The 20,267-nt window shown below is 65.3% G+C and overlaps 2 protein-coding genes across 3 annotated transcripts in view; one reads left to right on the top strand and one right to left on the bottom strand.

Moving 5' to 3' along the window:
- On the top strand, window positions 1-12,889 carry GSG1L (GSG1 like). Its single transcript, XM_044433635.1, has 7 exons — window positions 1-394; window positions 3,805-3,852; window positions 4,713-4,865; window positions 5,474-5,585; window positions 6,030-6,197; window positions 11,291-11,806; window positions 12,306-12,889. The coding sequence occupies exons 1-7, from the start codon at window positions 1-3 to the stop codon at window positions 12,700-12,702; spliced, it is 1,788 nt and encodes a 595-aa protein (XP_044289570.1). The 3' UTR covers window positions 12,703-12,889.
- A 1,388-nt stretch (window positions 12,890-14,277) lies between these two features.
- LOC123024992 (katanin interacting protein) overlaps window positions 14,278-20,267 on the bottom strand; it is a 24,665-nt gene continuing 18,675 nt past the window's right edge. For both annotated transcript variants that reach the window (XM_044433366.1, XM_044433367.1), the window contains 9 exons: window positions 19,354-19,519; window positions 18,932-19,089; window positions 18,729-18,793; window positions 18,255-18,365; window positions 17,691-17,830; window positions 16,658-16,759; window positions 15,954-16,114; window positions 14,800-14,888; window positions 14,278-14,506 (listed from right to left, as the gene is read on the bottom strand). In XM_044433366.1, coding sequence (XP_044289301.1) covers window positions 14,448-14,506; window positions 14,800-14,888; window positions 15,954-16,114; window positions 16,658-16,759; window positions 17,691-17,830; window positions 18,255-18,365; window positions 18,729-18,793; window positions 18,932-19,089; window positions 19,354-19,519 — 1,051 coding nt within the window. In that variant the 3' untranslated portion in view covers window positions 14,278-14,447. The remainder of the gene's footprint in view (window positions 14,507-14,799; window positions 14,889-15,953; window positions 16,115-16,657; window positions 16,760-17,690; window positions 17,831-18,254; window positions 18,366-18,728; window positions 18,794-18,931; window positions 19,090-19,353; window positions 19,520-20,267) is intronic.

The following is a 20,267-nucleotide window of genomic DNA, read 5'->3' as shown; positions in this document are numbered from 1 at the left end:
ATGAGGGAGGCGGCGCTGGGGAGCCGAGGGCCGCCGCCGCCGCCGCCGCCGGGGGGCGAGCGGCGCGGGGGCGGCGGGGGCCGTCGGGCGCGGGCGCTGCTGGCGGTGGCGCTCAACCTGCTGGCGCTGCTCTTCTCGGCCACGGCCTTCGGCACGACGCACTGGTGCGAGGGGACGCAGCGGGTGCCCAAGCCCACCTGCGGGCCGCGCAGGCGGACAAACTGCCTCGACTACGGCTACGACGACGCCGCGGCGGGCAACCGGACGGCCGGCAACGGCTCTGCCCCCGCCAACGTGGTGCGCTACAGCTGGGAGACGGGCGACGACCGCTTTCTCTTCCGGTACTTCCACGCCGGCATCTGGTACTCGTGCGAGGAGAACATCAACACGCCCGGTGAGTCCCCGCGCTCCATGCGGGGGGCGCTGCGCGGCGCTTGCACTTGTGCTGCGCGGCGGCGGCGGGTGGCGGGCCCTGCGCGCCCCTTCGGGCCTGACGCTCCCCCGAGAGCCCGGAGCTTCCCCCTCGCCCCTAAGCTCCGGACCAGCCGCGGGGAGCCGGCGCTGCTCCGCGGCATCGCGCCCTCCCGTCTCCCGGGCCGTCCGGAGCCGCTTGCCTGGCGCGCCGGCTGGCTCACTGCTGTCCCGACCCCGGCAGGCCTCGGCTGCCGGCTGCGCGGCCCGGGCGCTTCCCGGTTCAGGCACGGCGCCCGCCTCCTCGGAAGCAAGTCCCCGTGCAAGCGCGCAAGGGCGGCTGCAGCCTCGCGGCTCTAGCAAGGCGCAGCCGCCGGAGTTGCTGTGGAGACGGTTGCCTGCTTTTGCTGTGTCACCCGGGGGGGGGGGGGGGCTTACCTGGCCAGGCTCGCCGGCGCGGCGCGGGAGGGGGCCGGTGGCCCGGAGGGGAGCCGCTTCCCCTCTGCCCGCGGCCCCCTCGGATGGCGACTATCTCCCGCGCCCACCCGTCGCACGCTCGCCGCTCCCGACCCCTTCCACGGCGTCCCCGCGGCTAGCCGGGCCCCCCGTCCTTTCCGGTGGGCTGCCGGGCCAGCTCTAAGCCAGGACCAGCCGCCCTCGCTTCCCCGGGAGGCGGCTCCGACCACGCCGCTTGCCCGCCGCTTTCCCCGCGGGCTTGGCGAGGGGCCGCGGCTGGGGCGGGGGACCTGCGCTCCGGAGCGAAGGGGCTGCGCTGGGTGCCTGGGCTCCTCGACGCGGCCGCCCGGCTGTGCGCCGGGGCAGCCCCTCCTGTCGCTCTGTGGCTAGGAGGACCGCAGCGCCTCCTGCCTGGAAAGGAGCCCTGCCCCGCAGCACTCCGCGTCGGGCTTGGCCCCCAGCTGCCCTGCCCGCCCCCTTGCACGCTGCCCCGGGCTGCCCCGGGTGTGCAGACGAGTCCCGCGGAGACAGCACTCCCTCCCCGGGCGCCCACCTGCATCGCCTGGCAAGCCGCCTGAGGGGCGTGTGTGTGGCAGGGGGCACTTTTGCCCCTGTGAACTGCGTCATGCCCGAATGCGTGTTCCTGGGTGCTTGCAGACTCCCCCCAAGTTCAAATCTAGGTGGGACTGGAAAAGGACAGCGTGGCAGTGTGGACTGCATGCCAAGTCTGAAATTAAATCTTAAAAGCTTAGAAGATCAGTTATACAATATGTTCGAAAATAGCCGGAATAAATCCAGGGAAGCAAAAGAGGCAAGAGGCGGGTGGTGCCCGTGCCTTTCGCCCAGGGGCATCTCTGCTGCCTCGGAAGGGCCGCTGCGGCCACTGCGGAGAAGCAGCTTCTGGGCAGGCGCGTTGGCAGTGCAGGAAGCGCTCCGTGTCACTGGAACAGCCCGCCACTGGAGGTGCTGAGGGAGTCCCCAGCCGGGCGTTGTGGAGAAGCGGTACTGCTCTCCAGAGCACCTTTAGCCCTCCGAATGAGCGCACTCGGCTGGGTGCAGCGTAGAGCGAGGGAAGGGGCCGAGCGATGGGAAAGGGCGTGTGACCCAGGTGACTCGAGGGGGTGCTGGCTCCCTGTCCCGCCTGCAGGAGCGCTTTTGGTGTGCTGCCGCCCTGTGGCTCCCCCCGCTTCAGCAGTGCAGGGGGATGGTCTGTGGGGTTGCGCCTGGCCTGGGGGCCGCAAGCAAGTGGCAACGGGCCCGTGCGAGGAGAGGGACAGAAGCAGCCGGCCACAGCTGGAAAGTGGCTGAGACCTGGCGGGATCGGCTCCCCAGAGCAAGATGGCTCTTTGCGCCCCCTGCGGAGTCAGGAGCGGGCGTTCCCTCTGTGGTGGAGAAGCTGTCAAGGGTGGCTTGTGCTGTTAAGGAGCAGCCTTGCTGGATGAGGGCTGAGCCAGCCTTTCCTTCTCACCGTCTTGCTTCACATTGCCTTGTGTTCTCGGCCTAATCCTGTGCCACGCGTAGATTAATGCCATTCTAGTTCTTCTGGCATTCTGTTTGCCAGCTTCAACAGGAAACAGCTTTGCCTCTTTCCTGATCTACTAAGCACCTTTCCTGCTGTGTGAGGGCTGGAATCCTGGGGAGGGGGCTGGAGAGGCAGGGGCCTTCCCAGCACAGCACGATCGAATTGGACCGGGTTGCACACCCATCACTCCAGCCACTGCGCTAGGGGCACCAGGCTGGGGAAGGCTGGCCTTGGCATGCAGAGCCTGGAGACAGCCCGCCAGCCGAGCAGGTCCCCAGGGCTGGGGCACAGAGCCTTTCAGGAGCAGCCTTGGCGCTCCCAGGGCATTTTAGGGGAGGGGGAGAGAAGGGATCCGCCCCACATTCCAAGGCCTGGTCCATCCACTCCTTATTGCTATTATTAACCCTGTATGAATATCTATACTATTAATAACAGCATGGATAACTGTTATGTAACTCCGCAATGTAGAATTATTCACGGTTACATAATTCTGCATTGTGTGCTGCATTAGTGGCTCGGGCTAGGTGGCTGGGCAAGCAGGTTTGGGGGTGGGCTTGGAAGAGAAAGGGCACTTGCTCACCAGCTGGCCGAGGCTGCCAAACCACAGGCCTGATCCAGCTGCCTCCTCGTGCTGGGGCTATTGGGAAGACTTTGGGGCAGAGGTCAGGGCCCCACTCCAGAAAGTGGGCAGGAGCCCCTCAGTCCGGAGCCAGTGATGCAGCCATCCCGAGAGCCAGCCCACCCCAGGAGAGCAGTGAGCTGCAAACCTGAGGCGAGGTCTCCAGGGCATTTCCCGCAACTTCTCCGTGCCCCCTTCCCAAAGGCCACGGTGCACAAGAAGCTGCCTGGCTCCAGGCGCTCCGCAGGCGTGCCGAGGCCTCGTGGCCTGTCCTTTCCCCTCCCGTAGCTGACCCAAGGAAGCAGACATGATGCATCCTGCCGTTTTTCACTCACAACAGCCTTGTGAGGTAGGCTAGGCTGAGAGCGAGCGGCGGGCGCAAAGTGGCCCAGTGAGCGAGGACTGTGACCTGTTTCCCTCAGCGTCCCAGTCGAGCCCTTTGAGCATCCGGCCACAGTGGCTTCCAGAGGTGTATCCCCCAGAGCCGCAACGGTGCCAGCAGCCCTGTCGCCGCGCCTCCTGCACCAGGCGGCCATCCTACTCTTGCAGGGGCTTGCAAGGGCGGGAGGAGGGAGTGCTGAGCCAGGCGCCTTCGCTGGGCATGGGAGCCACCAGGGCCCGCTCCTCAGCCAGTGGTCCGGGAGAAGAGCCCTTTTGGGGTGGGGTGGGGGACCCTGGGGCCAGAGGGGGCCAGGGCCATGAGGGCCCGCGGTCTGTGTGGCGCGCTGGTCCCTCAGGCGCACGGGCCGGACCGATAGGAGGCAGGCTGCGAAAACCTCTCTTCCCCTCTCTCCAGGTGAACAGTGCCGAAGTTTTATTGACCTTGCTCCTGCTTCAGAGAAAGGTAAGAGATGCACTGCATGTCCCCTGCTTCTGGCATCTGGAGGGAGGGAGGCAGGGAGGGAGGCTCTGGCGCCTTGAATGCGACGCTGTCTCTGCCGCCTGAAGGAGTGTGGAGCCGCGGGGGTCTGGGTGGCCGCCTTGCAGCAAAAGGTGCCTGGCCTCCGAACGGTGGGGGTCGGGGACGTGCGTGGCCCGGGCCCCCCCTCTCCCATCCGCACTCTTGCTGCGAAGGCACCTTTTGCTTCCTCCGCTCTGGGCAACCGAGCTCTCCGGTTGTCCTGTGATCTGCACCCCCATCCGCTCCCCCCTTGTCTCACCGGCCGGCTGGTCATGACCCCAGCGGTCCGCGGCACATGGGGGGGGGGGCGACTGCAGGGGCCCCCTTGGCAAGCCGCTCCCAGCCAAACCGGCACTTCGCTCCTGCCACGGTCCTGCCAAGGGGCCTCGAGGCCTTTCGAGCAGCACCTTCCCATGTCGGAAAGCTGCCCTGAGGTCCACCTGGGGGAGGATCCCAAGTGCTTTTCCACTTCTCTGGCTTCCGGCCTGGGGTAGTGCCCGCTGGATGGAGGGCCCCCAGGCGGCCGGGCTACGGTGCCGGGCGCCAGGGATCGGGCGAGGGTGTGGGTCAGCGCAATGGCCACCTGGCCAGGCGGGGAAGAGCCACCTGCCGCCTCCGGCCACTGCCTCCTGGCCGGCCTTCTGCTGGAGAGCCTTGTGAGGGGCCAGGGCAGGTTAGCCAGCCATGGGGGAGAGGTGCTCAGTGCCAGGGCCTGTGCCCCACGCTCTGCCTGCCTGGGAGCCACCTGCCAGCCCCCAGGGCTCGAGGCTCCCCTGCCAAACGAGCCCGTGTGCTCGCTGCAGGGGTCCTGTGGCTCTCGGTGGTCTCGGAGGTGCTGTACATCCTCCTGCTGGTGGTGGGCTTCAGCCTCATGTGTCTGGAGCTCCTGCACTCCAACAATGTGATCGATGGGCTGAAGCTCAACGCTTTCGCTGCCGTCTTCACTGTGCTGTCAGGTACGTGCCGCTGCAAAACAGCCCCCCCCCCCCCCGGCCCTCTGGCCAGCCCCTTGTACCCTTGCAGCCGAACACAGCCGGGGTGGCTGTGTGGGTGAGCTGGGATGCCGGAGTTCCGTCCTGGCAGCACCTCGAGTGCTCCCGGAGGCCTTGCGATGCTTCCTGAAGCCATGGGCCCGAGCAGCTTGTTCCAGGCAGCTGGCGGGTCCCCGTACGCACTGAAATGACAGCATGTCCCCGGCGTGCTGTGGCAGTGAGGCTGCTGGTCTGGTGGCCCGGGAGGTGCTGGCGCCCATTCAGCCGTGAGGCTCCCGGGGTGCGGTTGGGCCAGCCTCCGCCTCGGTCGGTCCACCGCACGGGGTGCAGTGAGGATAGCGTGGAGCTGCCCCGGGTTCCTCGCAAGTGGAGCAAGGCGGGATGCGGGTGCCGAGGAACCCCTGGGCGGCGTGGCGGCTGACAGGGCAGACGGTTTGCAAGGGGATCGGGCCACCCGTGAGGGAGGGGGTGTAGAATGGCTCGGTGGCCCCCCCAACCAGGGCCCCCCACCGCCTGGCTCCGCAGGAGCTGCTCCAGCTGCAGGGCACCAAGTCTGGGGTCGTGTCTTGCAGGGCTTTTGGGCATGGTGGCCCACATGATGTACACGCAGGTATTCCAGGCGACTGTCAGCCTCGGCCCGGAAGACTGGAGGCCCCATGCTTGGGACTATGGCTGGTCCTTTGGGTGAGCCGGAGCAGCAGGGGCTGGGGGGCCCACGGGGTCGCGATCCCAGCGCTCACTTGGAAGGGGGCCCCCGGGAGAGCCATTCACGGGGTCTCCCAGCTGCAGGTGCCTGCCCCACCTGGCCTCCCTCGGGGGCAGCCTCTGCAGGCCCCCAAAGGAGGCTGCTGGCCCCTCCCGCCCAAGCTCCCTGCATCTCAGGGGTCCAGTGTGGACCATGTGGGGGGTCCCAGTGGCATGCCCCCCCGCATCCTCTTTCCTGCCGTGGAACATGGTGCTGGTGTGCGCAGGTGTGAAAAGAGCACCTGCGTTTCTGGCCTGTGGGCAGGACCGCCCTCCCCCAGCAGGGCCAGTGGCTGGGGCCGGGCCGGGCCGGGCCGGGCCGGGCCGGGCCGGGGTGGGGGCCTGGCTCGCTTCCGCTCACGACGGCTCGTGTCCCCTCGGCAGCCTGGCCTGGGCCTCCTTCACCTGCTGCATGGCGGCCTCCGTCTCTACGCTCAACTCCTACACCAAGACGGTCATTGAGTTCCGGCACAAGCGCAAAGTCTTTGAGCTGGGCTTCCCAGGGGACCCCCTCTATGCAGACCACGAGCCCCCGAAAAACTTCCATGGCAGGTGAGCTGGGGCCACACAGGAGGGCTTGTGGGGAGTGCATGGGGCCCGCCCCCCCCCCCGCTGCTCCTTGTTGTCGCTGGTGCCGCGAAGGGTAGGGCAGCTCGTAGCCGGGGCAGACCAGCAGGCCCCCAAAGCAGGGTGTGGGCACAGCCCCTCGAGGACGTGCTGAAGGGACCCCCCCCCAGCATGGAAGTCTAGAACTTCTGTGCACACGAAAAGGACGCTGCGAGGCCTCGCTCCGAGCTGGCAGTGGAGGCACCTGGCACGGGGCGCTTTCTCTGTTCAAAGCGTCTCCCTTTTGCCCAAGGATGTGGGATGTGTGACCGGCGCGCGAGTGAGCCAAGCTGTTCCTGTGGAGCAGCACTGCGTGAAGGCAAAGCAGGGGGGCGTGCAATGGGTGCTGGCTCACGTGTGTGCATGGCACATGTGCACACGTGTGCGTGCAAGAGGAGAGGCATGCCATGACTGCACCCATCCCTGCAGGGGATTGTGTGGGAGACCCTGTTGGAAGGAAGGGACTCCGCAGCCGGGAGGGGCTTCTCTGCTCTGCTCTCCTGCCCTGAGCCACACTCGCTTTTCAGAGGCCGGGAGATCAAAGGGCAACCTGGCACCCAAACCCTAACCCAGAGTTCCCCAGGCCCCCGTGTTCGGCCACGGGGTGCACCTTGGACTCCTCGCATTGGAAGAGTCCCAGAACTGTCTGGGAATCAGACGTGGCGATTCCCCACAACCCCAGCCTGCGTGCCCTGCTGTCTTGGTGCCTTTCAGCCTGGAGGGGCCAGACCATGTGGGGGCCGCAGGGTCTCTTGGCAGCCCCGAAGGAAGCCAGGTAGGCACTGGACAGGATTACGGCCCACCTGGCTCTTCCCAGGGCCTGAGGCCTGCAGCTCCCTCCTTTGGGCCTCTGCTTGTCCCACCGGGCTCCGGGGCTGGCCAGCCCTAGGGATGGCCGAGGACTAGCTAGTCCTCCGAGTGCCCACGGAGGGGCGAGTGCTGGCCACACGGCCTTGTTCCAGCAGCCTGGGCGAGGCTGGGTCCTGCCCAGGCAGCAGGCGCGTGCTTGGGACAGGGTGCTGGAGGCGAGGAGCTGGTGGAGAGGACCGGCCCAGCCTCGGCCCTCCGAGCAGTGCAGGCTGGTATGCTCCCGGGGCTGCCCGGGAGAGCTGCAGCCCGGGAGGCCTCGGGGGTTTGTGGATGAGGGGCATCTGTGGGCTGAGCAGGGCGGGTGTGCCAGAGGCGAGGCTCTGGGGGGCTGCCTTGGAGGGACCTGCCTCGCAGCTCAGTCTGTGGAGTGGCACTTTGGGGACGTGCCCCTGGCGCCTGCGTTGAGTCCCTCTGCCCCCTGCTTTTGAGGAAAGAGCCGCTGGCTGTCTGTGCTCCAGTACCAGCCTCGGCCTCCCCTCCTTCCTGAGGCAGGCACAGAGCATTGAGACCGAGAGATGAAGACTCAGTGCCCTTGGCCAAGGGACATGCGTCCTTCTGTCCCTCCCCCTCGTCTGGAGGGAGCTGCCAGAGGAGCTCGTTGTCTGCCCTCTCACTGCCAGCGAGGGCTCCTTGCGGCTCCGAGGCGGACGATAGAAGATTCTGCATTGCACAGGCCCCTGGGCACGTGGCGTCGGCACGCCAGCATTCGGGCTGCCGGCTCCAGCAGAGGCCTGCAAAGGCTTGCCAAAGCGAGGGCACTTTGTCTTGGGCCCAGGCAAGGGGGCCTGAGGAGGGTCTGGCCGAGGGGGCCATGCTGACCCCTCCAAGCCGATCATGACCCGTACTGTGAAAAGGAGACCCTGGGGATGCCCGCTCCTCTCTGTGGTCTGGCTTCCGTGGCCTTGTGACCGGCTCCACTTGGAAAAGCTGCAGGAGGGGACCAGAGATGCCCACCTTGGACAGAAGCAGAGGAGGAGGAGGCCAACCTTCGTCCCTCAGGATCCCTCAGGATCCCTTCCTTGTCAGCCGTTAGCATGTCACCCTTGCTCTCACGAATAGCACTCGTGCAGTGCAGCTTGCTTGTGGCTGGCCTGCAGGCCGGTCAGGAACCAGGCCGAGCTTCTGCGCTCGGGCCATGGCTGAACTTGTACGTTGACATTCTGCCCTTCTGCGCTTGCCGCACGCCCACCAGTCCCGCCCTGCCGCTTTCCTGCTGGGCTGTGCACAGGTTTCTCCGCAGCCCCCGGCGGTACGTGACTCTCGAGGACGTGGCATGGTGAGTTCCCAGGCCCCTGGGCCCGGAGGCTTGCCCTGACTTCCCAGCAGCTGTGCTGGTGCCTGCTGCTCGCAGATGGCCACGCAGGCAGACACGGTGGCGCATGGTGGCGCTTCTCCGAAGGAGAACGCAGGAGCTGCAGGGAGGCATCCACCCCTGTGTGGCGCTCCCAGGCTGCCAGCGACAAGGCAGGCTGAAGCCTGTCTGCCCCAGCCCGCCGGACTCCTTAATTCCAGTTGTCAAAGGCAAGGGAGGCCTACCTCGAGCTGCTGCGGGAGCCCCTGCCCATCGCTTCCGAGAAGCTAGGAAGGGCACCGAGCCCACACCGCCCTCCTCTCTGGCGGCAAGGCCACCTCTCTGCCCCACCACCAACGCGGGCAGAGCACACCAAGGCCACGCAGCCTGGCCCGCTGGCCTTGGCCCGTGGGACGGCGGTCCTGGCCGCTGAGGCGCAGGTGAGCAAGCCGTCTGTGCCCATGCCGATGCCCAGCAGGAGCCACGCCGGTCTCTGTTACAGATGCGGCTTGTGTGTTCTCTTTTCCAGGCTGGAGGAGGAGAGGGATGAGGCTGGGGTCGTGAGGTCAGAGTGCCTCCACGGCTGCTCCTCCAACCGTAAGTGCACCCCCTCTCGGTCTCTCTCTCTCTCTCTCTCTCTCTTGCATGATGGCTCTCCTGGGCAGCAGGCTTAACGTGCATGTCCGTGAAGGGAGGGTATTAATCTGCTTTCGCTTTCAAGGGCGTTTAATCTGGATGCGAACGCTGGCAGGCGGGGGTCACGGCCTCCACCACTGTGGCCCTTTGGACGTGCAAACGCCCCACCTGCCCGCAGCTCCTGACGCAACAGGAGCGCCAAAAGTTGTGGAAGGTGTTGTCTGCAGAGGGAGAGGGGAGCAGAGATTTCGGGAAGTGGGAAGCGCCTCCCGGCCTGTCCTTGTTAACTTCCCCTGATCTGAACTGTGGCCGAGTGACACCCTTTCTTGAGGGTCTCCTGTGTGTGGTGTGCACGGTCCTGGATCATGCGGTGCCCTCACGTTGGTCCTGCACGCCTGGCAGCACTGACTGCGGCCTGAGTGGAGCTTCGAACCCAGGTGGTCAAGGCCCCGATAGTGAGGGTGTTCAAGGACAGGCTGGACATGCACATGGCAGGCATGTCATGATCGGAGCCAGCTGGAGCCAGGGGTCAGACTAGATGGCCTGGGAGGCCCCTTCAGGCTTGCTCCATTTCTCTGCTTCTAAGTAGTCTCCCCGTGGCCCAGCGGTGGTGCCGGAGGGTGTGGCGCTTTCCTTTGGACCCCCCCACAGCCAGCAGGTAGGCTGCCATGTGAGTGGGGGGGCTGGATGAGGTGCCCCCCAAGTCCACTTCAGGGCTGTTCTGACCTGCCTCCTGCCCTTCGCAGCGAGGCCATGTTCCACAGGGACTAGGCGCACCCTTGTGCCACTGAGACGCCCAAGTCCCAGCCTGGGCTGGGGCCTGTGGCGCCGCCGCGGCCACCCTCCTCCTGCACTCCGGGCGTCTTCCAGGGTCATTTGGGTGCTGGCTTGACTAATGGCACTTCCTGAACCAACACATGAAATGTAGCAGTTACTCTTCCCCATTTGCACTTTTCTGAATGTTCAGCACCCCCAGTGAAAAACAGCTACAAACCTTTGCTGGTTAGAAACCTGTGTGAACGACAGTGCGCATATAAGTAAAAGGGATATACGGAGATGCGCTTGAACAGGAAATTTACAATGTGCATAGAAAAATGGCAGAATATAAATAGTGTGGTGGTGGTGAAGAAAAAGTCTGTACAGAAGCACTGATATGAGAAGGACTGTACATGGAAACGCTTGCACGTGTCTGGAAAAGGGTTCTTAGCTTTTTGGTGAAGATCAAGTATATCCAGATTTTAAACTAGTGCAAATGGATGTGAAAACAGGTGAAATGCACGGAGGGGTCTCTTGCTTGCTTGGACGGTGGCGATGCCACGTGGCCCAGCGGCAGCCTCCTCGCCTCCGAGGCAGGCACGCCTGCCCCGCCAAGGCACCCCGAGGCTCCCGGCTCTTTCTGCTGGGCAAAGCGATGGCGTTCCCCACGGCAAGTCCTGATTTTCACAAAGCGGACGACAAACCAGCCTTAACGGTTGTCTTGTGTCCGACCAGGTGAAAAGGTGCATCCGGCTGCCTGGCCAGCGGCTCGTGAGGCCTGCCCTCCCAGCAGCTGGGGCTGGAGGCTGGGGCAGCTGTCCTTGGGCAAGACGCCCCGTGCCTCCCACACGGGCTGGCTCCTGGGACCAGGGCAGGGCAGGTGTGGGTGACTTGGTGCCTTGCGCTGCCCGCCAGCCCTTTCTCACGGACCCACTCCCCACGGCTGCTCCGGCACAGCAGGGGCCACGGCAGGGATCCTGTGGGGAGCGGCTGTGCCCAGTGGCGCCAGCAAAGGGGTGGGCGCACGGTGGCAGTGCCCGCTTGCATGCGAAGGGGGCCGGGCTCGGCTGCTGCCAGCTTCTGGGGCGAGAGAGCCCCCTTCTGCGAGTCACAGAGGCCCTGGGTGGGGGCTCAGGCAAGGGGGTGGAGGGGACCTGGGTTCTGGGTGCCCCAGCAAAAGCCTCTTAGGAGGCTGCAGTTGCCCTTGGCCAGGGCCGTGAGACAGGGAAGCGGCGGCTTCTCTGCTGCGGGGAGGTTCCTGGCGGAGGTGCCCCGGGATGCAGGCGCAGGCCAAACGGCCTGGCAGGCGGCGGGAGCTGTGCGTGACGCCTCCGTCACTCTCGCGTGGGGGCAGAGCGCCATGACGTGGAGGCACTCTCGGTCTGCGGGGAGAGAAGTCAGTCCTGCCCAGGAACCGGGAGCTGCAGCTCTTCTTTATCGGTCACTTGGTGTGAGGCAGAAATAGGGATGATGTTTTCTCTTGCAGGACTGCACAATACCCAGTTATGAAATCCCAGAGAAACGCGGGCCACCAGAACGGCCAGAGAAGATGCTCCTTGGCCCCGTCGAGCTCTTCCACCCATGCGGCAAACGCGTCCTCGATTTCGTCAGGGCCCGCCAGCCACGTCTCCTCCCCAGAAGTGGGGTGGGGGGCTGCTGTGGCAGCCGCTCAAGCTGCCGCTGGCTGCAGATCGACGGAGCGCCGAGATCCACTGGCACAGGTGGCGGTGACGGCAGGGTCCGGATCTGTGGCTCTGCAGCGTCAGCCGAGGCCGGCGTCTCACCTGCCCACCTGGAGGACGCATCTGACAAGCGGGCCAGAGAGCCTCGCGCCAAGAGCCGTGTCAGCCAGTCGTGATAACCACCCCCACAGCCAAGAGCCCATGGCTGCCCCAGCAGGCAACCTGCAGGCAAGGAGACCGTGTGCCCAGCTAAAGCGCCCTGCGAGCACTGCCCGAGCCGACGGGCCTGCGAAGGCCGAGGAAGAGGAAGGCCTGAGGAGGTTTGTGGGTCCCGCAGGATGTGGGCGGCTGAGGGCCGAGTCCTCCGCGGAGGGCGGTGCAGGTGTCTGCCTGAGCCTGGTCCAAGGCCAGCCCCCAACTCCCGGGCCGTCTGGGCGTCCTCTGCAGCCTGATGGGGAGCTGGCAGGTTGGCATCAAGAGGTGGCGCCATCTCCGTGATGCTGCAGCGGGGGAGGGGGGCTCCCTCCACTGGCCCATCTGCCCCTGCCTTTGCCAGGGAGAGCCGAACTCGGGGCTTATTCCGTGAGCCGCTGCCTAGATGCGTCGCTCCTGCCATGCCAGCAGGAGTGGCGGCCCCGGGTGTGGAGACGGGCAGGTGGCGGAACACATGGCGTCCCTGTGGCAAGCTGGTATCGCACACGCCTCCAACGTGCTCCTCTGTCGGGGGACAGAGAGGTGGCGAGGCTGGGCTTGGCCCGTGTCCGGCCCCTGAGCCGGCACGCGGCTCCTCATCCGGCTCCCGCCTCCCATCTCCCCCAGAGGCTTTGTGACCCGGCGGGAGTTCCTGGCTGTGGAGCAGGAGCTGGAGGCCGTCCAGGAGGAGCTGAAGTGCCTCAGGTGGAAGGTGAGGCACATCGGGGAGACGGTCCAGCCGCTGGCAGAGGAGAGCAAGCGCTACAACGGCTACACCCTGACAGAGCTGCGGGCCATGGCGCAGTCCGAGGAGGACCCCCACCAGGCCGCCCAGAAGATCCTCATGGCGCTCTTCAGCGACGTCTACCTGCTGCAGCGCTGCGCCCCTGGCCAGGCCTGCCACGCCCGGAGCCTGTCCCAGCCCATCGACCCGGAGCTCTACATGGTGTACTGCCACATCCTGCAGAGCATCTTCCCCGGGACGGGCGGCCACACCCCGAGGGAGCGGACCCAGCAGGTGTAGGGAGACCTGGAGCCCCGCCTGGGGGACGGCCCTTGCGGTGCGCCGGAGGGCCCTGGGAAGGGCTGCCCCCTCCTGCCGCTGGCCAGAGGACCCTGTGGGGCTGGCGCAGGAAGATCTGGACCGCCGGCACAGGATCGGTTTTTAACACAACAAAAATATATGTGCTGCTGCTGGTGTTCTTTTGCAAGTTGTGCCTTGCTTTCTGAGCCGCTGTGGGTGAGCCGAGGTTTCCGGCTTCAGGCACCTTCGATCGCCAGCCTGGGCACAGTGCCCCCTCGGCCTCCCCAGCCCAGCATCTGCTCGCGAAGCCACCAAGGCGGGGCTGGAGGGCAGCAACCGGCTCTGGGAGGCGGACGCCCCCACACCCGAGAGAGGGGGCATCCTCTGAGAGCTGCCCCCTCCCACAGCCTTCCTCTGGCCACAGCTCCGAGCACACCAGCCCATTCCCCCGGCGGCCCTAACCGGGACCACTGCTCCTGGCAATGCATCCCCGCCTCAATTCCCCGGCCTGAGTCTGGTGGCAGCCGCTCTCTTGCTGGTAATGGAAATGCCACCTTGGGGGAGGGCGCCAGTGCTCCCAGGGAGGGCTGCCTGCCCCTGCTCCCCCCCCACACAGACGCCCCGTGAGAGGGACATGGGCAGGGCTGAGCAGCAAGCGAGGGGGCAGAGGGGCTCTTGGGTCCTCCGGCAGCCCAGCAGGAGTGGGAGTGGGGGAGAGGCAGACACCAAGGGGCTGGTGCCATCTGGGGCTGGAGCGGAATTCATCTCCTTGCAATCAGATTAAGGGGCTGAGGCTCTGGCCGCAGCTGCACCCCCCCCCCCACCGGTCCGCCAGTGCCTGTGCTCCAGCCACGGGTGGCAGAGCAAAGGTGGGGGCGGGAGCTGCGTGCTGCGCTGTGCCCCCCCCACGTTAGCCCCACGGCAGCAGGCCATGCAGGCCCACACGTCCCTTGTGGGGGGCGGGTGGAGAGCGGCAGCCTCGTTTGCCCTGCGCGGTGGAGAACGCTGGCCTGGAGCTGGCCGCGCGGGACCAGTAGGCAGCCGAGCAGTAAAGCAACCAGGACGAGCAGCAGGGAAGGCGAAAAAGGACGGAGTCCCGGAGGCGAGAGGAGCTGACTCTGTCGGCGCTCGTCCCCCAGTGGGGCCGGGGAGGGGCCCGCCTCCCGCCTTCCCCTGGTTCACGAGGAAGGGGCAGGAGACGCGGCCTTGCTCCCGGTCCAAGCAGGGAAGGGCCTGTGCGGCTGAGAGCGGGCTGCTCCGCTGGCCGCAGGCCTCCGTGCAGCTGCCAGCACCACCACCTGGACAAGGCCCGCTGGAGAGCCTGCCTGGGGATCAGCGGGCCCCCCCGAGTCACGTCCAGGGCGGGTGGGCCACGCTGCCCTGCGGAAGCCCTGCCAGGGAATGGGGCGGCCGCGGCAGCGGTGTGCACGCCGCCGCCCTCCCATTCCCCATGGCGCCCCTCGCTCGGCTGCCGCCCAAGGGGACCCCGGCGACCCTGCAGCTGCCCGCCCGGCCCTCTGGGGGCTGTCCCCCAGCCAAAGGCTCCCACGCAAGGCAGCAGCAGACGGCAGCTTCCGGGAATCGTTTAATGGAGCTGCAGTGGAGAACTTCTGGCTGCGCCTGCCAAGCAGCCACCGCCAGGGCTGTTCGTCCAGGCCGCCCTGGGCCAGCCGCTGGCCTCTCTGGCTGGTGGCCGGGGCCGGAGTGGAGAAGCCCAGGCTGGCCGCTGTGGGGCCCTCTCTGCGTCACTGCTTCGCCCTCCACAGCAGGCCTTTGTCCTGAATGCAAGTTCTGGGGCGAAGAGCTGTGGGGCAAGGGGGGAAGAGAGGTTCCGTGTCCGCAAGAAGCTCCCTGGCCCCCCCACCTCCAGCCATCCAGCTGTCCTCCCGCCAGCCACTATCGGGGCATCTTCTGGCTCCTGCCCCGGGATGGATGAGTGCCAGACAAGCTGGTACGTCTTGCAGGGAGACGGTCAGAGGGGGCTGCGCTAGGCTGGGAAAGGACTCCCGCTGCCCAGTGCGCGGCCTTCCCGTGCTGGGAGGTCCCCCTCTGCCGCTTCCCACCACCCAGCCCAAGTTCTCCCCTGCTCAGACTCACCTTGGTCAGCAGGCACCTGCCTCTTTCGCGAGGAGGAGATGACTTGGTTCTCGTTCATCATCCGCACTTCCTGGTCCCCCATTTCATTGCTGTCAAGCCAGAGATGGGCAAGGGGCTTCACTGGAAGCCAGGGAGCAGGTGGGGCTGCCATGAGCTGCCTGCTCCCGGGGCCGTGCTGGGGAGGAGAGGCTCTCGGCGTGATGGCCGGTGGCCGGCTCCTCCCTTGCTAAAGGGCAGCTAAAGGTGAGGCACCGGGCTGGGACCATGGAGCTCTCCCCCACAATTCAGGAAAACAAAGCAGGGCACATCTTCAGATCATTTAGGAACCTGCACTGGCCAGAAACGGTGGCGGAGAGCGAGGTGTGTGAGTCGCAGGGCCCCCTCCCCCCCGACCTCGCTTCCGAGGCCTCTGCCCTGAAGCAACGGTCCAGGAGAGCCCCCTCGCCTCTTCTGCCTCACAGAAGACTGTCCCCTTTTGCTCCCCCCCGCTCTGCCCTCTGGCATATGCACCTCCCAGGCTTGGCAAGCCAGCACCTCCGGGCTTCCATGTGGCCTCCAGAGTGCGAGTGCTGTGAAGCCAGCCCATTCCCGAGGGCATGTGGGCCCGGGGCAGGCCACCAGCCACCGCTTGCCACGGCCGGGGCTTCCGCTCCTTCCCTGTCCCAGAGGATTATCTGGCACCAGAGAAGCTGCACAAGCTCTCTCGGAACATGTTATCCAATTAGGTCAGGGCTTGTCATCTGCTCGCATTTGACCTTTATGGTGGAGGGATTTGGCTCTCAATTCTATTCCCGCAGGCAGAAATCCCTTCGCGGCAACTGTGTTCCCTGTGGGGTCCACTCTTGTTGCCCAGAGACAGGAAACAAGTTGGCGGTACTAACGGCATCACGGAGAGGGGGGGAAGAGCGGCAGAGGGAACTGCTGTGGGTGGACCCCAGCTGAGAGAGCCCAGGCTGGAGAGATGCAGCCCAGGGGCTGAGGCAGGGACCAAGGAGAGGGAAGGGCCCCTGCAGAGCAGACCATGCTGCTCTGGAACAGGAGGGCTCCTCAAGTGCCCCCGAGCCTGGCTGAAAGGGAGGGCTGCCCACGCCACAGGCAATGCGCGGCTGAGGCTGCAGGGACCGGGCCGGCCCCTGCTCCCCCGGCCCCCATACCTGATCAGGGCATGCTTCTCCTGCCGGCAGACCTTCTCATCGTCAGTAAAGAGGATGGTGTGGTGGGGGACCGTGGGCTCGCAGGTGGGCAGGATGCCCGGCACCAGGTGGTCCACCATCTCCAGGATCCCGTTGTACACAAGCAGGTCATCGACGAGGAGCTGGTCGCCAAGGAAGATGCCAGCATTACTGGCTGCACCAGCCGAAGGACGGGAGGTTGGCCGGGCACCCCGTCCCCCGCCACGGATCACCCTGCAGCTTGTGCAAAAACACAGGCACCCCAAAAGCCGGGCCACCGCGGGAAGAGGAGCCACATCCGTGTCCTGGCCGCAGGTCACTCATGCCCCGCCTGAATGCCCAGCTGCATGCTGTCCCCCAATGGCTCTGCCGGCTTCTGCGCAAGCCAGGGGGAGGCAGCGGGTGGCCTGCAGTCACTGCCGCAACTCCTTCCCCGCAAAGAAGCCGAGCTGGCCGGGCGGGAGCAGAGGGACTGCTTGGTGCGCAGGTCCACAGTCCCCTCCCTGGCAGACGGCTGCTGGGAACAAGGGCCTTGATGGCGAGGAAGCCCCAAGACCCTGGAGAGCAACTGCTGGGCACAGGCGACGAGGGTGGGCTCGCCGCTCGCAGGAGCTCCCTTCCCAAGTGGGAACCAGCGGTGCACAGCGCCAGAGGAGGGGACAAGCCCAGCCTGTGCCAGCACTTACTCCAAACTCCTTGACTCCTCTCTGGGGACTCTTTGCATAATTCCACAGCTTGATCAGGGAGACTCTCGTGGGCAGGTCGAAGATAACATAGACACGATTCACCTGCCACCAAAGCAAACCAGTCGGTTAGAGTGGAAGGGCCCTGAGCGTGGCGCGTTCAGCCCCGAGCCCCTCAGACTACACTTTGATCCCAGGCAGCATAGCTCTTGTGCATCTCAGGAATTAAATCTCAGTTAACAGCCCAAAGCAGTTTGAAATATTTGGGCATGGGACAGTCTTCTCTTGCCATGCTGCCTGGGAGTCAGAAAGGCAGCACGCGTGATGAAGGTCCCAGACCCCTGGCCGGATTCCTTGGCCAGGCATCCATTCCGACCGATCTGTCGCTTGTCCATCGCAGCTGCCACTTGCACAGCTTGCTTCTTGTGCTACTTCTTGGCAAGGACCGGACAGTGGCTTTGCCTCTCTGGGCTTAGTACTTGTATGTCTGAACCACATCACAACCGAAGCGTCCGCATACATGAAAAGCAACAGCACAGTGAATCTGAAAGCAAAAGGCACTAACGGATTTGTTGTGAGCCGCCCCGAGGCTTCGGCGAATGGGGCGGCATAAAAATGTTTTAATAAAATAAAATAAAATAAAATAAAATAAAATAAAATAAAATAAAATAAAATGCCTGGGAAAATGCAAAGCCCCCCTTGCCCGGCACCAGGTCAGCCTCTTGGCGGAGGGGGCTCTGCAGGCGGGTGGCTGCCGCTGCTGAGAGGGCTTCCCTCTCGCTGCCTCCTGCATCGCCTCGTCCGGGCACCTGAGGGATGGCCTCAGAACACGACAACCGGGTTCACAGCTGCACGGCGACTTCTGAGCTGTGCGTGGGCAGCAGGGACACCACTCGCACTGCAGGGGGCCCTGGCCTGCCCAGAGCGAGGCAGGCAGGTGGGCTGGTTGACCGGCCAGCCGGCAGGCCACTTCAGAGAGGCAGCAGGGATGGCTGCCAGTGGAGGGCGCTCTAGCCTAGTGGCAGATGAACTATACCAAGCCTGGAAGAATTGGTGCAAGCCACATGTGTCTCCCATCACTGGTGCCATTCACACCGTCAATGAGCTTGTCTGGTGTCCGGACATCTCCACAGACGCCCTCCAAGATGTTGACGCTCTCGGGGAAGGCAGCAATGTCTGCAGCGCAGGTCAAGGGCAACCCGGAGCAAGGGGCCGCGCCGGCTGCCAGGCCCGCCTCAGGCCGCCCTCCTGCCACCGGGGGGGAGGTGGGGAAGCCAAGCAGGGGGGCTGCGGGGTCAAAGGGACATCTGGCCGACGGGGGTCAGCGGGTTCTGGAGATGGCGCCAGTGTCTGGACAGCGAGCCGGCTGCTCCGAGTTGTCCCGGGACCTCTTCAGCCCTAAGATGCGAGGCCCCGCTCAGGCCCCTGCAGGGAGAAGCTGAGGCAGAAGAGGCCGCCCGTGGGAAGCTGACCTGGCCATGGTCAGCCCCACATGGTCAGGCTGAGTTGGGAGGGGGCACCCCCTTGGGGCGCCCCGGTCCCTTGTGCGGGGCTGTCTGCCGGGCAGCAGGGAGGCAGCGGCAATTCCGAGAAAGGATACTGCTTTCGCGGAGGAGAATTCTCTCCCCGCAGTCGTCGTAGAGCTCCAGCCCACTCAGGCCGATGTAATAGGGGTCGCCCCAGCTGGTCAGCAGCTGGAACTGGAAAACAACTGATCACGCAACATTGAGGAAACGCTCAGTAACGGCCGAGAGCCGAGCCGTGGTGACACGCGCTCCAGGGGGCCCGTAAACGCGGGTACCCAGGCACGCCGCAGCTTGAGGCGGAAGCCCCCCGTCTGCAAGGTGGGCAGGGGCAGCCCTTGCAACCCACGGCCGCTGCTCCCACGGTTGCCAAGGAAACGTGGGGCAGGGCAGAGACAGCCCTTTGGTGTGCGGCCCCAGACACCAACATGAAAGCAAGGCAGGTCACAGCCCGCTCCCAGAAGTGGAATTCCAGCGAGGCACCCCCACCCCCGCAGAGGCGCCCAGCCGCCAGAGGCCGACGAGCAGGGGGCAGGCAACCCGAAGGATACACCCGCGGGGCATCAGTGGGGCCTCGTAGTCCATGCTCGCCCGCTCCGTCTTCCTCAGGGCCGTGCTGCCAAGACAGGGACACGCGCATGCAATGGGTGCCTCGAGGCGCACACGCTCTGTGCACGGGGCCCGCGGCAGGCGGGGCCCCAGCCAGACCGGCGGGGGCGGGGGGGGGCCGTGCCCGTGCTGCCCGCTCGCTCACCGCTGGCGTGCGGGGGTCGGCGGGACTCCCGCCAGGCAGTCCACGAAGAGCAGCTCCTGGGCAAAGTCGAAGTGGCAGTTGCCGGGCCCTTTGCGGACGAGGAAGCCCCCCGGCGGGGAGAGGCAGCAGCCGTCCAGCCACACGTGCAGCACCTTCGCCTGGGGGGGACAGAGCACGGGCAGGAGAGCTGCCTGAGGAACGGGGCCCCTCCTGGGCCCGGCGGGCACTAAGCCTGCATCTCTGCTCCGCTGCCCGGAGGGAGGCCCAGCCCCAAGAGCCACGGCTGCCCAGGCGATGCTCGCGAGAGGCAGCAGAATGGGGCCCGGCCACACCTCCCTCTTTCCGCCTCTGGCACACGAGAGGCAAGGCCCCCGGCAGCAGCCCGTGGACAGTGGGTGCCTCTGGCGAGGCCCTCGGCTCACCCCTCGGTATGTGTCCTCGGGGGACTTGTTGTAGTTCCAGAGGCGAAGGCCCGCCACGGCTTCCACTTGAGCGAAGTGGATGGTGACCGTGTGATCTTCTCCTGGGCTGAAGGGAATCAGCCACATGTGCTCGTCCTCGGTAGTGACGTTCGTTCCATCAATTAATCTACGAGATGGGAACAAAGGCCAGGCCACGGGCAGGTGCTTCCTGCAGGAGGCCAGCCACAGCGGGCCCAAAGCAGGACACCGGATGCAGTAGGGATGAACCTGGGGCACACATGCCACAGCGGGCCGGCAGAGCCCCCTCCGTCGGCACGCGAGCCAAGTCACCCAGGCATTGCCCTTGCAGCCGAGCATCGGAGAGCAGCGGACGAAGGAGCAATGTGCATGCTCGGAAGGGAGCAGCAGAGCCACAAAATGATGCCACGAGGCGTGACACATTAGCCGCAACTGGTACAAGCTTTGGCATGGCTGGTTTGTGCGCAGCCAAGGAAATATATACATGTGCTTGGACTGGCTGCTTAAAGGTTTTATTGCAGTGTTGGCAATTTGCGATACAAAAGTGGGTTTTCGACTGCAGTTTGCACACTTGGTCTCTAAAAGCTTAACCATCACTGGCTTAAGCTTAGAAAAACGAGGCGTCCTGGCACGAGTTTGATGGTTGGAAGGTGCTTAGAATGGGCAGAAATGTTGAGCTGGGCAGAAAAAGCTCCTCAGGGAAGGCTTTTTCAAAATCGCCCTCTTTTCAGCGGAACTTTAGCCCTATATTAGGGTTAGGGGTGTGCCCCAGGGTAGGGTTAGGGTTAGGAAAACGAGGTGTCCTGGCATGGTTCTGATGGTTGGAATGTGTTTAGAATGGGCAGAAATGATGAGCTGGGCAGAAAAAGCCTTCCTTGAGTAGCTTTTTCTGCCCA

The sequence above is a fragment of the Varanus komodoensis genome, unplaced genomic scaffold, assembly GCF_004798865.1.
Source record: "Varanus komodoensis strain SLA01 unplaced genomic scaffold, ASM479886v1 scaffold26, whole genome shotgun sequence".
Lineage (NCBI taxonomy): Eukaryota > Metazoa > Chordata > Lepidosauria > Squamata > Varanidae > Varanus > Varanus komodoensis.
The sequence above is the reverse complement of the archived record's forward strand: the minus strand, read 5'-3'. Positions and strand labels throughout refer to the sequence as shown.